This window comes from Impatiens glandulifera, chromosome 2 (genome assembly GCF_907164915.1).
Source record: "Impatiens glandulifera chromosome 2, dImpGla2.1, whole genome shotgun sequence".
Lineage (NCBI taxonomy): Eukaryota > Viridiplantae > Streptophyta > Magnoliopsida > Ericales > Balsaminaceae > Impatiens > Impatiens glandulifera.
In genome coordinates, this window is record NC_061863.1 from 55,018,260 (window position 1) to 55,034,133 (window position 15,874).

At 33.2% G+C, this 15,874-nt stretch overlaps 1 protein-coding gene across 1 annotated transcript in view; it reads right to left on the minus strand.

Moving 5' to 3' along the window:
* Positions 1–226: 226 nt before the first annotated feature.
* The window catches only part of LOC124928246 (calcium-transporting ATPase 3, endoplasmic reticulum-type), a 31,225-nt gene continuing 15,577 nt past the window's right edge, over positions 227–15,874 (minus strand). The window contains exons 15-34 of the mRNA XM_047468781.1: positions 15,559–15,703; positions 14,249–14,356; positions 13,424–13,576; positions 13,199–13,303; positions 12,238–12,434; positions 11,636–11,747; positions 10,251–10,349; positions 9,979–10,124; positions 9,245–9,302; positions 8,207–8,299; positions 5,842–5,892; positions 5,595–5,726; positions 4,998–5,099; positions 4,142–4,196; positions 3,490–3,575; positions 2,364–2,512; positions 1,810–1,915; positions 1,659–1,712; positions 995–1,043; positions 227–640 (exon numbers count right to left, since the gene is read on the minus strand). Coding sequence (XP_047324737.1) covers positions 573–640; positions 995–1,043; positions 1,659–1,712; positions 1,810–1,915; positions 2,364–2,512; positions 3,490–3,575; positions 4,142–4,196; positions 4,998–5,099; positions 5,595–5,726; positions 5,842–5,892; positions 8,207–8,299; positions 9,245–9,302; positions 9,979–10,124; positions 10,251–10,349; positions 11,636–11,747; positions 12,238–12,434; positions 13,199–13,303; positions 13,424–13,576; positions 14,249–14,356; positions 15,559–15,703 — 2,068 coding nt within the window. The 3' untranslated portion in view covers positions 227–572. The remainder of the gene's footprint in view (positions 641–994; positions 1,044–1,658; positions 1,713–1,809; positions 1,916–2,363; positions 2,513–3,489; positions 3,576–4,141; positions 4,197–4,997; positions 5,100–5,594; positions 5,727–5,841; positions 5,893–8,206; positions 8,300–9,244; positions 9,303–9,978; positions 10,125–10,250; positions 10,350–11,635; positions 11,748–12,237; positions 12,435–13,198; positions 13,304–13,423; positions 13,577–14,248; positions 14,357–15,558; positions 15,704–15,874) is intronic.

Here is a 15,874-nt window from a genome sequence, read left to right on the forward strand (position 1 = left end):
GGTGCATTTATTCTAGTAGCTCTATTTATTTTTGTTTATCATCATTATTATAAAATAAAAAGTAAACCCAAACATGCATTCTTCTTCAATAATTAATACAAAGAGGGCTTCAAAGAACTTGTGAAAGTTACAAAAGTTTATGATGTTTTAATTTAGTTGTCATTTTCCAAATCATTATGTAATTAACCAATTTTCTAAGTAAAAATGTTCACTTTCTCCCGTCGAATTAGTGTACCAACAATGAGTCTCCCTCTTTCCATTACAAAAATAAAAGCTTGTCAAAAGGGGAAAGACTTACATGTATAAATATACAAATACAAACAAGCAGGATCAACAACCTCTTTTCCAAACAGAAACAAAAAAGAACTTTTAAACTATAGTATGATTGTGTGGATCGCAGCAGCAGCGGTATCTTGTAAGAGAATTTCTGGTAAAGCAATCTTCGTGCTTAGCTCTGTTGAAAATTGAAATGGGTTGAATTGCATGCTTGATGATGACAAGTGATGGTGAGTATAATGAAAGATAAGTCAAAACCAGAAGAATATGGTTAGAGTAGATAGACTCTCTTTTTGTCACTTATCGCGTTGTTCTCTCCTGGGAAGTAAGTCGTGCCTCCTAAATCTATAAAAGAATCCCGCACCTGCAAAAAGAAAGGGGTAAAAAATCATTAATGCATGAGAATATCAGGCAAGTCTTTGAAACAATGTCAGATTTCAGTGACTTTAAGGCAATTGTTGTTACAATTTAAAGATAGAAAAAATTCTTAGGGTACCGTTCCTAGATCATTAGTTTTTATCGTCATTTAGTGTATAGGGTTTTATTCCTTCTTTTGGTTTATTTTGCTACACCTATTTTGTTGACGGGTAACTGCAGCTAAGCCACATTCTTCTATTTTAACACGTTTTTTCTTTTCTTTTCTTTTCTTTCCTAGGGGAAGGGAGAACCGAGCATAAAATAAAGGGACATTGATTTTGCAGAAAAAAAAGACAATTACCGAAAGTATGTCTCGAGAAGAACTTCAATATCTCGTCAATAATTATCACCTGCAACAAGTAGGCAAGACCATAATACAAAATGAACACCTTTTCTCTCCATATTAATCCTTACAACCGAACTAAATCCATGAAGAGCATGCAACAGGTAAATGTCACTATGTACACATCTTCAGAAATTTAACATAACTACACATAATATCTGAGAAAGAATAAAATGGATTTGGGATAAGGCCAAATATGCACATGAATTATTTGCAAGAAGACTATAATAATAGACTAATTGTAAAAATTGGGTATGAACTATAATTTTGGTTGAGTTGACTTTTAAAAAGTCTGTGTTGGATTGTTTATTTAAAATTGATGTTATATGATCATAATCTCTATCCGATATCTGGCCTGTTGTTTTCACCTTTACCCATTCTTTTACTTTTATAGTTATTTGTGTTGAAATAAGTCACTTAACTTTATTAACATAAACTTGAACTATTTTTTTTTCTTCAAAAAGTTCCTTTGGATTATTACAAGTACCATTTCCATTCTCACTTGCAAATTCACATGGATATGCCATAATGTAATCAAATAGCAATATTTGAGCAACCTCAATTCATACTATTTATAACAGAGATTTAAAACAAAAACTATCTGCATCAACTAATCACTTACAGGAAATGATAGATAAAGTACTGCTTTCCACTCAACCCAAGACAGCGGAGTAACCTACAGATACGAATTTCGGGAGAAAAATAATTTCATCAAACAGGAGAAGATAATTGCAAAAAGGAAGTGGGGAGGGAAAGATAAGGTAAATACTTACTGAGAAAAGAATAGAAAGTGGTCGAACATACAAGACCAGTATGTGGAGAAGCATAGTCAGGACAATTGAACCAACAAGCCACAAATTACTCCATGGAGGAATAACACTAAAAACATAAAGAATGAGAAAGATCATTGGTTATGCATTTCCTTTTTCCACATTAATTATGGACCCAAATGAGAAACATCACAAATATTTTCCTAAATTAGGATATTAAGAACATTTCTTTTTTGTAACCAGGATGTCCAGGTTAGCTTTCGCACACCTACCCACCATCATGACCTCCCATTTCAATATGGTATTTTCAGTGAGAATCGAATCTAGACCTTAGGGTAGTTACAGCCCTTTTAGTCCAAGCATGTTTCCACTGAGTAGGTTAATATTAAGAACCATATATTAAGAGAAAATATTACTTGCAAGTGTAAAGCATACAGAAATGCAAGCAATAGCACCCATGTTGATATACGATTTATATGCGAAATTCCAGTCCGAATTTAGTAGAGAAATGGACAAGATCTACGTTCAGAAATAATGATGTCCAACCAGAAACTCACATAAGGGATTGGTTTTCACTAAGATTATTTAGTGCATTGAACATCTCCACGACAACAAGCACAGTCATTGCCACTGTTGATGGATGCCGATCACTGAATATACTGCAAGGGTATGTTGTTTCCCTTGTATGACAGGTGTCAAAATTCATCTGAAATAACATCATAACGATAAGTCCACAATAATGAGCCTAACCAAGAAAGTGGAATCAACCAACGACAAAAAAATTACACTATAATTTTGGATCATCATCAACGAAAAATCTCTGTATCAACATAATAATTTGACTACCAAATAAAGCAACAAAAATTACACTATAATCTCGATCGAGAAAAACCTCTATACCAAATGAAGGAAAAAATTATATTATAATTTGGATCACGATCAACAAAATAATTTGAATGCCAAACAAAACAACAAAATTACACTATAATTTGGATCATGGTCCAAAAATTAATATGATACCAAACGATAAAAAAAGCTTTTCAGATCCTCTGAACAAACACAATCCAAACATAGTATCATCTTTACATCTTTTTAAATGGACCAAATAGTTGTTATCAACAAACATTAACTACTTTTCTAATTCCATGTATGATGCTACATCTTGAAAATGAGAATCAATTCATGGAGAGACCATTTTGAGATTGCATAAAATGTCTTGAATTGGATCTAGATTCACTTAAGAGGGTACTTTAATTTGAATTTGAGAAACTGTTATTGAAAATGATGTTGACATATGTGAGAACTCTTAGAAGTGAGGTAGGGTTGAATATAAGTTTTTTTGTTTGTTTTTGTTTGACAACCAGGGTTCTTTCCTATAGTAGGCTAACACAACATCCCATGACCATAACCTCCCACTTCAATCGAGGTGCTTTCAGTGGGAATCGAACTTGAGATCTCAACCTCTTAAGTTCAAGACTTTTCCGCTTGAGCTACCTTGGGTGGGTGGGTAGACTATAGTTAATATGTGATCAAATTCTTCAACCTTAAAGTGTAGCAGATTTATTTTCCCGTACACTTTCCACCATGAACCAGAAAAGAAAATTTATGCAATACCAACCTTCAAACACTACAAACATCAATATTTCACATTTACTTGAGGGTGGAGAACAAGATACAACTTACTAATTCCACATATGGTAGTTTAGGCCCATTGTCAGCATAAACAAACCACCATACAAATCCCGCAACAGTGGCAAGTCCAACATAAGCTGTCAAAAATAAAATAGAAAATATGCATTCACTTCTCAAGAAAACAGAAAAGTACTTTTTTTTGTCGAGCAATATATTGCTCATTTTCCTTCACCCCTTGTCTAACTATAAAAAATAACATAGAAGAATATAAAATATGGTGGAGAAGGATATAGCAGACAAGATGATAGATCAGTTAGGTAACAATATTTATTAATGGTTTATCAGCTATGTGTTGGGAATCATGCATCACATGTGATAGGTGCAGAATTTTTTTTTTGGAATCCTTAGCCATAGATCTACTCAAGTCGCCGTTTATTTGTTTAAATTAAAGGATGTTTACGGCGTGTATTACTCAATTAAAGTCTTTTTTATATATACAACCTATAAAAATAGTTTTTTATATATACAACCTATAAAAATAGGAATTGCATTCTCTCCTATTTAATACATTATTTCTTTATGTTTCTAAAAGTTCAAACAAGGATAAAAATACTGTTCAAATTGTACATACCTATGATTAAGCCTTATCCACATACTTAACAAACTAGCAAATTAAAAGTGATAGCTAACAAAAGCTTCATACCTCCAACAACAAGGTAGCGAAAGAAAAGCCAACCAGATACAACAGCTTCGTCTATCTACAACAAGGAAAGTAAATAAGTATTTGTATAAAACTTTTTGGTGTGTAATTAACCTTTTTGGTTATGTTTAATTAATTGTGCGTCAGTTCATCTTAAGTGCTACAATTTCCACAAGGTTAATGACTGTCACTTGGACTTCTTTTATTCAATGAATTTATTTATTTTTAGTTTAGGAAGCTAGCGCCTCCTCCACAGTAATGATTCCGACTTCAACTTAAGGCGTTTTAAGTGAGAATTGAACTTGTGACTTTGGTCTCTTAGGCACCGACTCTTGCCACTTGAACTACCTTAATGTATTTTTTATTCAGTGAATTTATCTCATAGAAATGGAGTAAAATTATCTCAACATTGATAAATGCATCAATTCCTTTTGGTTTTCTCATGAAGTTGTTGAAATTATTCGTAATAAGATATTGGCTACAATTGAACCCCTCTCACTCTCATGTCAAGGTACTGCAGAAGAAAATTTGCAAGATGATTAATTGATTAGTTAACAGGTTGGTTAACCGTATTCTGAAACACGCTCTTATAATTATTTTTAAACTTATGCCAAGATTCCAAAAAGTTGATTCATACATCTTTTTTATTTTACTTTCGGGAAAGTCTATAGAAGGATTTCTGAATTTCAAATCCAATAGTAGGTAGAACTTATTAGATACCTTTGGCTCTGGTATCTAACAAGTTCTTTTCGCCACACATAAACTAAACCAACAATTAAGCTCGTCTCACCAGGTCCTTCTCTTGACTACTTATTCTGCCACACAGTAAGTAACTATGACAAAAACTATGAAACGATACCTTGCGAGGCTTAGCCTTCATCACATCGCAATCTTGCTTGTTAAATCCAATAGCAGTAGCAGGCAACCCATCAGTAACTAGATTAACCCAAAGTAATTGTACCTGAATGATAATACAATGGTAGCTAGATGTGAGACTGTGTCCTAATGCAATCATTAGTAAAGAATGTAATCCCTTTTTCCCAATCGTGAATTGTCAAAATGTAGACCTGGCACATATTGCCAACTATTGTCGAGTGCTGCTTGAACACTAAATTATTAGAATAGGAACCACTTAAGAATTAGAAAACAAGAAAATAAGAGTAAAATGTCATTTTTATCAAATTTTCTGTTATCCATTTTTATGACTTTTAAAAGCTGAACCATGTATGTGCTCCTATCCATGCAGATTCCCAACAGAACCAATAAAAAGTAAAATACAAATAAGAGTTATGGCATTCAATGTCATATTGCGAGAAATCCAAAACTTTCTGGGAGTGGGGACACTTGAACAAGAAAATTACTGTAGTGCCTAAGGAAGAAGAAGAGAACAATGTATATTTTGATCTCAAGGGAACAAAGAGATAGAAGTGATTTTTTATTGACATTTTACACTTACAGGAGCAAGTGTATCAGGAATTCCAAGTACAGCTGCTACAAAGATACAAACGACTTCACCAATATTTGAGGAGATCATGTATCGAATGAACTGCTTTGTGTTGTTATATATAGCTCTTCCCTCTGCAATGGCCTGTTCATAACAAAGTTTAGTGTGAAGAAGATGGTAATAATGACTTTTACGTATTTGCTGTACACCCCTGTCACGAAGATTTTGAGAAGTAATGAATTGTTTGTAGTGAGCTTACTGCAACTATTGTAGCAAAATTGTCATCTGCCAAAACCATATCCGAGGCACTCTGAGATAAAAAATTAGAAGAAAAAGAAAATATAAAGTAATTAAATCGTTAAACTGTTAGATGAAAATCAGGTCACACCGTGTTCGACAAATAAACAGGCACTTAAGGATGCAACAGACAGCTTTAGGCATGGTTATGTATGATGCATAGAAAAACGTAAGATAACAAAACCAAGCCAACCAAAACTTGTTGACAGCTTCTTAAAGTTCAGGATACCAACAACATCTTGACACAATTAAGATCAACTAAATGCAAAATTCAAAATTTCGGTTTGCATGAGCAGGCTTGTTTAGCTCAGTGATATATCACAAGGTTCATGGCTGCAAGGCTTGTTTAGATCAGTGGTAGAGCACAAGATTCATGGCTGCAAGGTCGTGGGTTCACAACCATTTCAAAATAGATTAATAAAATTATGTTTGCATGGTAACATATTATGCATCACCTCTATAAAAATATTTTTTAGATAATGAAGAATCATACTTGGACCCTATTAAGACAGTCAAATTTTGACATTTTTATCAGAACTTGTACCGACCAAGTTAAATACAAAACTACCAGGTGAAATAAGAACTTCATTGGTTTTAAACATTAGCCTATGATTAATTGACCAACATTTTATCAATGTACCATCAGACTTTTTTTCATTGCACTTTGTCAGAATATCTCTCTCTAAGATTACCACATAACTGTCATTTGGTTTAGACAGGCTCTACCAAGAAAAACAGATATTTATAAACTCTTTCCGAATTTGCTTCACATATTAATATCCGGGTAGACTGAGAATGAATGTCTGGAGAATTAGTTTAGCATTTCAAATGCAGTCTCACTTACATTGTTGATTCCACATTAACTTGTCTTGCCACATCCAAAAGGCTCATGTTGAGTCTCTTTTTGGTTGCTATCATTCAACTTAGTTGGAAACAATTTGTAAGCATTGTATGTTTGTTCTTTGACATAACACTCACATATACCTTCACATTTTTTTAAATGTAAACTTTTCATTAAATTACAAAAAAGGGGAAGAGGGGCTAAAACAAAAACAAAAGAAAGGAGCTTAAATGCCAATAAGATCGAAGAATATCAATCCCGTACAAGTCCCATTTTCCAGATTGAAGTGACCTTGTGCAACATAAATCCTTTGATCATTCAAATCTATTGGTTTTCCCGTCAAAGACTCTTCTGTTTCTTTTTTCCAGATTGTACACCACAGGACGGAAGAGAGGTTTCCAGTCGTCCACAATGTTGTCAGAACTCCAATCAATTGATTTGACCTAAAAGTCAGCGAAATTGGGTGGAGCATCCCATTGGAAATGAATGATGTTCTGCAGGAGAGAGCCCACGTGTTCTTGGCAAAGTCGCAATGTAGAAGAATGTTTGATTCATCACTCTTCAGAAAAATGCTGAGTGAGCAGGTACCAACAACAACGACAGAGCCTTCAAGCGTGATTGTCACTACGTCGACTACGTTGGTCCTCCTCCCACATCAGAAAGTGAGAAGAACGAATGGATCAATTGTATGGAAAATGTGGGTTTGTTGAAAACCTCCAAAAGCTTGTTTTTGAGGTTAAATAAGAATGAAGATGTAAACTTCATTAAATAGCAACTTGATAAGATTGGCAAAGGGGTGGAAAATAGTAAAAAGTCAAAGGACGAAAGAGAAGCGTATAAACTTCATAGTGGGGTTAATTACGACATAAGAAGATCCACAAATGGACGGGAATTCCTGAAGACCTTGGCATTGATATTTGTGTTGATCTTACTCTCGACTCTTATGAGTCTTAATTTGTATTTGATGTTCTATTCGAGTTTGGTTTTGCACTGTAAATTATGATCACTCAAGTCGTAACTTGTTCTGTAATGTTTTTTTGATGAGTTCACCACCTTTTTGTGCACTTCACAAAATTTGGATTATTGAAATGAGGTTTCATCTTTTCAAAAAAAGAAATTATTTTGCATGCTCATACTATACTACCAAGTTATGTCATTCATAGCTTACCAAATTAAGCTAGGATTCTAGCTTCATTTGAGCTATATCTATATAATTAAATGGTTTGATGTAACACTTCTCAAGTACACTTATTTCAAATAAGCACTTAATTTTTCAAATTAAGTGATAAGTTGTGTATTCAAACATTGCCTTAGTCTTTTAAATTAGCATTGTCTGTATTCAAACACTGTCTTAGAAAACAGAGTACCACAAAAAATGTGTAGAAGGTGAAATTTCTGTATTTAAAAGCTAACACTGTCTTCTTTATAGTTTGGAATACAACAGATTAGGAATAATTGCTCCAAAGGGAAAGCAACAGTGAAATACCTTGGCAACAGCAGTTCCTGACCCCATGGCAATTCCAATATCTGCTTTCTTTAGTGCAGGTGCATCATTTACTCCATCTCCGGTCATTGCAACCTATATTAGCATACACTTCTTTAGTCGAAGAAAGAAACGTATGCTTCTCAAGGTCGAAGAAGTACTCAAGCTTTGAAATTTATGTGACCTCATCCAGGATGTGTTATAAAGCTGAATATATGAGCTTGTTTTGATGTATTTCCTTTTAGAAAAATAAAAACTTAGTTTGATAAAAAAAATAGTAGATATTTGGGTGTACTTGGATTAGATGACTAAAAAATATTCTTTGTATTTAATATATTAATATTTTAAAAAATAAAATAAAGAGGATATGCAAATGTGCCCCGTAAAAGATATGTATATATATATATATTAAAAGTCATTATCAGAAACTTTAGGCTTTTTTTTATTACTTGTAACACTCAACTACTATTTTTGCTGTTATCCAACTCAATTAGTTACCTTCTTCTGTGTATGAATCAAATGGATGAACAGGACATGTGACTCAAGTTCGTTAAAAGTCCACTAATTCGTATAACAACTTAAATGAGTACTTGATTATAGTAAACAAACCCAAAATATAACCCTGTAAAAGACATGATTCTGTTTGATAGCTTTTCATGATATAAATAAGAGATGCACTTTTGAATCAAGGTCCTGTTTAATGTAGATTGTTTGGATTGAATATAATAAACCATCCTATCATCAACCACTTCTTCCTTCAAATCATCAGCTAAAATAGAATTACTTTATTCTTTATAACATTTTAAATTATTAAATAATAAGGATCATTTGGTCATTTCATCCAAATAACACAAATAATCAACTTTTACATCAAACAAGGTTTTTTGCTCGAAATAATCCCAAATCAAACAAGCCCTTAATCAAGGTCATCGTTTTCGAAAAAATTAAGTTCATTGCAGGTGTATGTATATTTTATTAATAAATAAAAAAAGGTGTTTTAATGGTCGTCTTGGAGGTTTCAGGATAAAACTAAGGTCTTACCACTTCATTTTGGTGTTGCAATGCTTCAACCAACATCCTTTTGTGAGAAGGCTCAACCCTAACAAAAACACAAACATGAAATTCCATATACACAAATGGATGACATTGCATTTTAGAACTTGCTAATGGAAGGAGAAAATAAAGAAATGTATACATGGAGGTTAGTTGTCTCATGTTGAACATTGTATTGTATTTATTTTGGCTTGTGAGGATTTTAATTAGGTTGCATGATAGGGTCTTTTGAGTTTTTATTGGTTGTAAATAGAAGGCAAAATCCATAGCCCAATTGGCTCATTTGCAAAGAATGGGGACTTGGCAATACCAAGATACTAAACAAGAAGATTTGATATTAAGCTTGGCTTACATTGTATTGTATTTATTTTGGCTTGTGAGGATTTTAATTAGGTTGCATGATAGTGTCTTTTGAGTTTTTATTGGTTGTAAATAGAAGGAAAAATCCTACAATTTGAACTTCCTAGCTCAAGGAAAGTTTGCGTTATTATACATAGTTTAGTGAGTAGCTAAATTGTGAGTTCTTGTGGTGATTTTTTAACAATTTTTTTCCCTGGAGGCTAGCACATCATCCCAACGCCATGACCATCACTTCTTTCACTGGGAATCGAATTAGGTCTTGGCATCATAGTTCAAGAATATTACCACTTGAACTGCCCTAGTGATTTGACATGTAAGACACCACTAATTATATGTTTTGCCTTTCGGCATTTTTCCCATACCTTGTAAATAATGCCATGCGTTGTAATGCAACTGACTTTTGTAATGCTGGAAGTTCTTCAAATTCCGAAGCTGTATAAGAATAGCCACTAAAGTCTCCCAACTGATCAAAAATACCTATTTTTTGACATAATGATTCTGCAGTGGACTGCATGGGTGTGACATTCCAATTAGAAAAGCTTTGAAAGAAGATATTGTAAAAGATACATTTATGTAAACTTCAACAAACAAAATAATAAAATAAGAAGGGGTAATTTAAACAAGTAAAATATACCTTATTATCTCCTGTGACAACAATCACGCGTATCCCAGCATTCAAGCACGAAAGTATGGCACTTTTAACTTCTTCACGAGGAGGATCACGCATTCCAACCTTCAATTTTATTTGAAATATAGGAGGTAAATAATATGTGGTTAAGGACATGAAGTTTTTCTTTCCTTTTGAGAACTAAGATTTTTGTATTCGTGGAGGAAGCTAGTGGAGCATGCCACCGGCCAACCGCCATGACCCAACTTCAATCAAGGTCCTTTTAGTAGGATTCGAACTTGAGACCTCAACCTCTTAAGTTCAAGACTTTACTTCAGCTACCATGGATGGATGACATGAAGGATTTTAAAGAAGCTGAAACTGCTTTTAACTTCTAATGGTTGCTAGCTATTTGGTAATAAGGAATAATAGCATCATTCACAGCAGTGTTCTAAATGGCGGTCGAGGCGGCCGCCTAGGCGGCGCCTAGGCGGTAGGCGGTCCAATACCACTCCGCCTATACATGAGGCGGTCAGGTTATTTAATTATTTATTATTTTTAATTAATTAATTACTAATATGAATATATATATATATATATATATATATCAATAAAAAAACTCTTTGAAATGACTCTTTACATTCCAATTCATTTATCTTCTTCTTTTTCGTTTCTTATCTCATTCACCTCCCCTCCTTGATCATTTACATATTCTTCGATCATCTAATCATCTTTCTCTTCTTCAGCTCGTCTACATACTTATTTTTGTTAAATGTTACTATGTTAGAGAATATAAATTTGACTTTTTAGTAAAATGATAATTATAGAACATCTTTATTATATTTATATTCAACCGCCTAGGCACCGCTTAGGCACCGCCTAGGCACCCGAGACAGTGGGTAGTCACTTACCGCTCCGCCACCGCCTACCGCCGTTTAGAACACTGATTCACAGGTTCAAGTTCTAAAGTTGGATATATTCATAATTGTGCTATTGGAAAATTTCCAACAACATTTCTCAAGATTTGTTTTTGAATTCTTTGTTGTTCCATAAAATTCCTATTCACTCATTTATCACAAAACCACATACCTATGATGCTCATAAACAGAAGAAAGAGAAGAACTTCGTGATATAACTTTACTTCATTTATTGTTATAAGTAAGGGAAAGGTAAACAAGGTTATTGTGTCATCATTTTACTCCATTTGGTGTTATCATGATAGGAAAGGCACTATAGATAAACTGAAGCATAAGACTTTCATGTCATCACATTAACTTTACTATTTCATATTTTGTTCAGAGTTTTTCACTTATGATTTAAGTTCACTGCTTGTCCCACATACAAGCTATTAACACTTTGTGACATTTCACAAATTTGAGCATCAAGCATAGTACATCGAAAAGAAAATGTACCAAGCCAATAAATGTCAGGTTGCTTTCATCAGCAAAGGACAAAGTCTGCTGACCCACTGGCATCCTTTTTAAAGCCAGAGCCAAACATCTTAAAGTTTCCTCTCCTGCCAAACTGATCAAGCAAATATACATGTCATTATATGAGGTAAATGGAATCCAAACCAGTAAATAACAGAGCGTTGTTTAAGCATATTCTGAAACAGGAGATAATTTCTGAGAAATTCATGACTGTTACATAAGCTCTGGATAAATCATGCTTGAAATGAATACAAGCAGAAAAACTATTCCAGAAGAATAGAAAAACAGTCTAGTATTTACAAGTTCAGTGAAAAGCAGAATTTGATTCCAAGGACCCGGTGAATTTATCAATTGTAAGTCAGAAACTGGGAACCAAAGATCTTTATAGTTGTAACCATAAAACTCTGGTCAACCCTAACATTTAGCTCCTAGTCATCCGAAAAATCCCTACTAAGGTGCTCAGAGTTCTAGGCACTCCAAATGCCCAATTATATGAAGTCAAGTAAAAAATATGATGAAACAATTTACATTAATGAAAAAGTTTACCTTTCTTAAAAAAAAGGAAGTGGCCTAACTATGCCTACCTTTGGAGCTTTGCCTCCAGCTCAGATCGAATAGTTGCAGTAAGAGGAATAGTGGAATCATTATCATTGCAGAGGATGCTAGTACATTTGGATAAAATGCTCTCTGGTGCACCTTTAGAGAACATAACTTCCATTTGTTTTCGGCTACAGAGGACACTCATTATCTTGCGATCCCGAGAAAATTCCAAAACGAACACCTGCAAGGCATCTGCATCAATTAGAAATAGATATAACATGTCAACAAAGAAAATTTTGCTCAGTACTTCACAGAAATATTTCACATATTACTGACAGATCCAAACATAAAAGAGTGTTCTAATATTTGACATAAAGATTACGATGAGAACATAGTCCGGCTATACATATATATATATAGGAAAAGTTACATTAATGTAATAAAATCGAATAGAAATGACATGTGCATTCTGGCTGCAAATCATGGGTGACATTGACTATGAGACCACACCAAACAAAAACGTTAGAACAAATCATATTGACATGTGAGATTACGACATTCTACGTCATCTATTAACTCGAGACTATTTGCTCTACACTTATTAGATAACAGAGTTTACTGTTTTTTAGAAAAGAAAGGCAGCACACTAAGTCTTAGCTGAATATGCTAAGACTCAAGATACCTTGTTTCGGGGGAGGCACTTCAAAATTGATTCTGCTAATGTTGAAACCAAAATCATGAACAGACCTCTTGTGTTTTATGTACGCATTTTAAAAATAATAGATGGATATCATATTTTGATCTTATCACATGACTTTAGCTAACAGGAGAGCCTACTCTCTACATAGTCAATGACAGGAAATGAGGAACTATCCTAAGAAATTAATGCAGTGCTACAAAATATTCCCTGCAGAGATCCAACAGTACTAAATACTTGAAAGATCAGTCAATAAAAATATAAATGTGAACGAAGTGGAGTTCATAAAACTACAATTTCAGCCAAACCTTCTTAAATTGGTTCTCCCAGTAGCTATTACAGTAAGAAGCTCTATCGTGCTTGCTCAACATATTTAAAGACGAAGGCATAGAATCGAATCCAGGAAGACCAACCTACAATAAGTGGTATAAATAAGCATGTATTTATACTTCCTGGTATTAGCAGCAATGATAGAAAGACTAGAAAACTGCTATTGACCACAGGTCTCTTCAGGAGCAGTATTATGGACGAACCTTTTCCACCAACACACGAAGAGCTACTTCAGTTGACTCACCAATTTTTCCATAGCTTCCTTTGTCTGGATCATACTGTAGGCGAGAGTCATTGCAGAGAGCTGAACACATTGCTACATGGAGAAGACAAGGCAATTGCGCTGGAAACTCAAGCTGGAAAGAAACAGAAGTTGCAAAGAATAAAAAATGTGGAATAGAGAAGGTAGAATTTACTATCTAGCAACCAAATTAATTGTTTGTCAAATACAATTATCAAACACATTATTGAACTACTGATCACATAAAAATTAAGTGAAGGGACAAGAAAATAAAGGCAAAAGTACCACATCTTTATCTTCAAAAGAGTCTTCATCACTTACGATATAAAAGGGGAAAAGATAAAGTAAGTGTCACCAGGGTAGTTCAAGTGGTAAGGGTCTTACCTAAGAGACCAAAACTCTCAGGTTCGATTCCCACTAAGAACGCTTTGATTTAGAGGGTCATGATTGTGGGGGGCAGCTAGCCACCCCGGGAATATACCCGGGTCACAAAGAAAATAATAAAAAAATGAAGAACTCTTCAGCATAAGACATACAAATCTAAGGAAACGTGCAGGAAGAGAATTCATTCCGGTTTTTACAGAGAAAACAACAACAATTAAAACACGAAATAAGTTATGGTGATTGTAGAGAAACTATCACTTTTTACACAGTAAGACCTACTAATAGATAAAAGATTGATTATCCTCCTGGAATAACTTTTAAAGCAAAAAACAGTAACTGCTATTCATTCAATCAATGACTTCAGTATCTTTCTTTATTAAGAGAATCAATATGAGAAACTTACCTGCTGTCCACTATTGTCAAATAAGAAACCTTCAGGTGCAAATGTTGTCCCACTCACACTGTATTCAGTGGTAACAGGACCATGATGAGAAGAATGAAGAACACAGACCTGGTGAGACAAATAACGTGCACAGTCTTTAGTGGTTGAAGTAAATTATCTTCTACTATAAGCCCTTCTTTGAGTTTCAGTCCAAGTCATAATTATCATGTAGTGAATTTACAAACAAGATAAGTTATTTTACTATCAAATGATTATAGAACTGAATTTCAACAACAGATTAAAATTAAGTAGTTCAATTAGTTTATTTAGTTTTGAATGGAAATAAAGAAGTTCAAATAAATATATAATACTACTGTATGAACAATGTCTATGACATTCATAAGTAAACATTACATTGCTATCAAATTGCTAATCATTCCTATTGTTCTTTTTTTTTCATAATTTTAAACTAATAATAAAGCATTATTTTCTGGCAAGTTTCTAACATATCTTTAACCTATTTTTTCCTTTCTTTCTAAAAGCTCAGAAGTAGCACTATTCTATTCTGATAAAGGGGAAAGAGTATTAGGACTAATACACTATGGTGGAAGAGACAGTTATTGATATAGTAGTATAAATAGAATATAGTTGTTAAGAATAGTTATGAAATGAAAATTAGTTGAATTCTTTTTAAGAATTTCTCTCTCATCCCATTATATTCACCCTGGCGGGTTTTATCTCCCTCCATTAATTCTTCACTCCTCGTCTCAATATAATTCTTGCATCCTTTTATCAATTATACTTCTCTATTCAAGATTTATACTTAATTCTAGTTCAAGGTATAACATATTCTTAATACCTCTTTATTGTTTTTTGCAACTCTGTGTAGAATTAGATTAATAATAAAAAAAATTAACAGTTTATGACATTCATAAGAATACTTACTTTTTATCAATTTGCAATTTTCTTAGTATTATTTTCCTACTTTCTTAAATTCAAATATAAAACGAATTTACTTTTAATAATTTATGCTTATTGTTGTGAATTATAGGTATAGGTTTATAGGAATGCAAATATTAAACATAATATATATATATATATATATATATATATATATATATTATATACATATATTCTTAAATAATATTAATTTACAACTATAAATATACCTTGTGCAATCTTAATTTATTTATTTATAGAGAATTTATAATATACTTACTATTTAAAGGGGGGTCATAAAAAAGATTGAAATTCCAGATACTAGTAAGAATTTTGGTTGTTACCAAATAATAGCCAATTGTCAATATACTGAAATGAATTTAATGAATTACCTTGGACACAGACATCATATTAGTTGTCAATGTACCAGTCTTATCACTGCAAATAACAGTTGTGCATCCCAGTGTCTCTACTGATGGCAGAGACCTAACAATAGCATTAAGTCGTGCCATTCTTTTTGTACCAAGAGCTAAACACCTTCAGAGTCACAGAACAATATTGAAGGTCAGAATGATGGTAATCTTACATTTTTCTGCATGGTATGTCAAATCACATTAAAGGTTGGAGATAAATCTCTCTTTAGAACTTGAACATAGAAACAAATGTATAGATTCTATTCAAAAGTTTGGTCCACTCTTCACTTATATG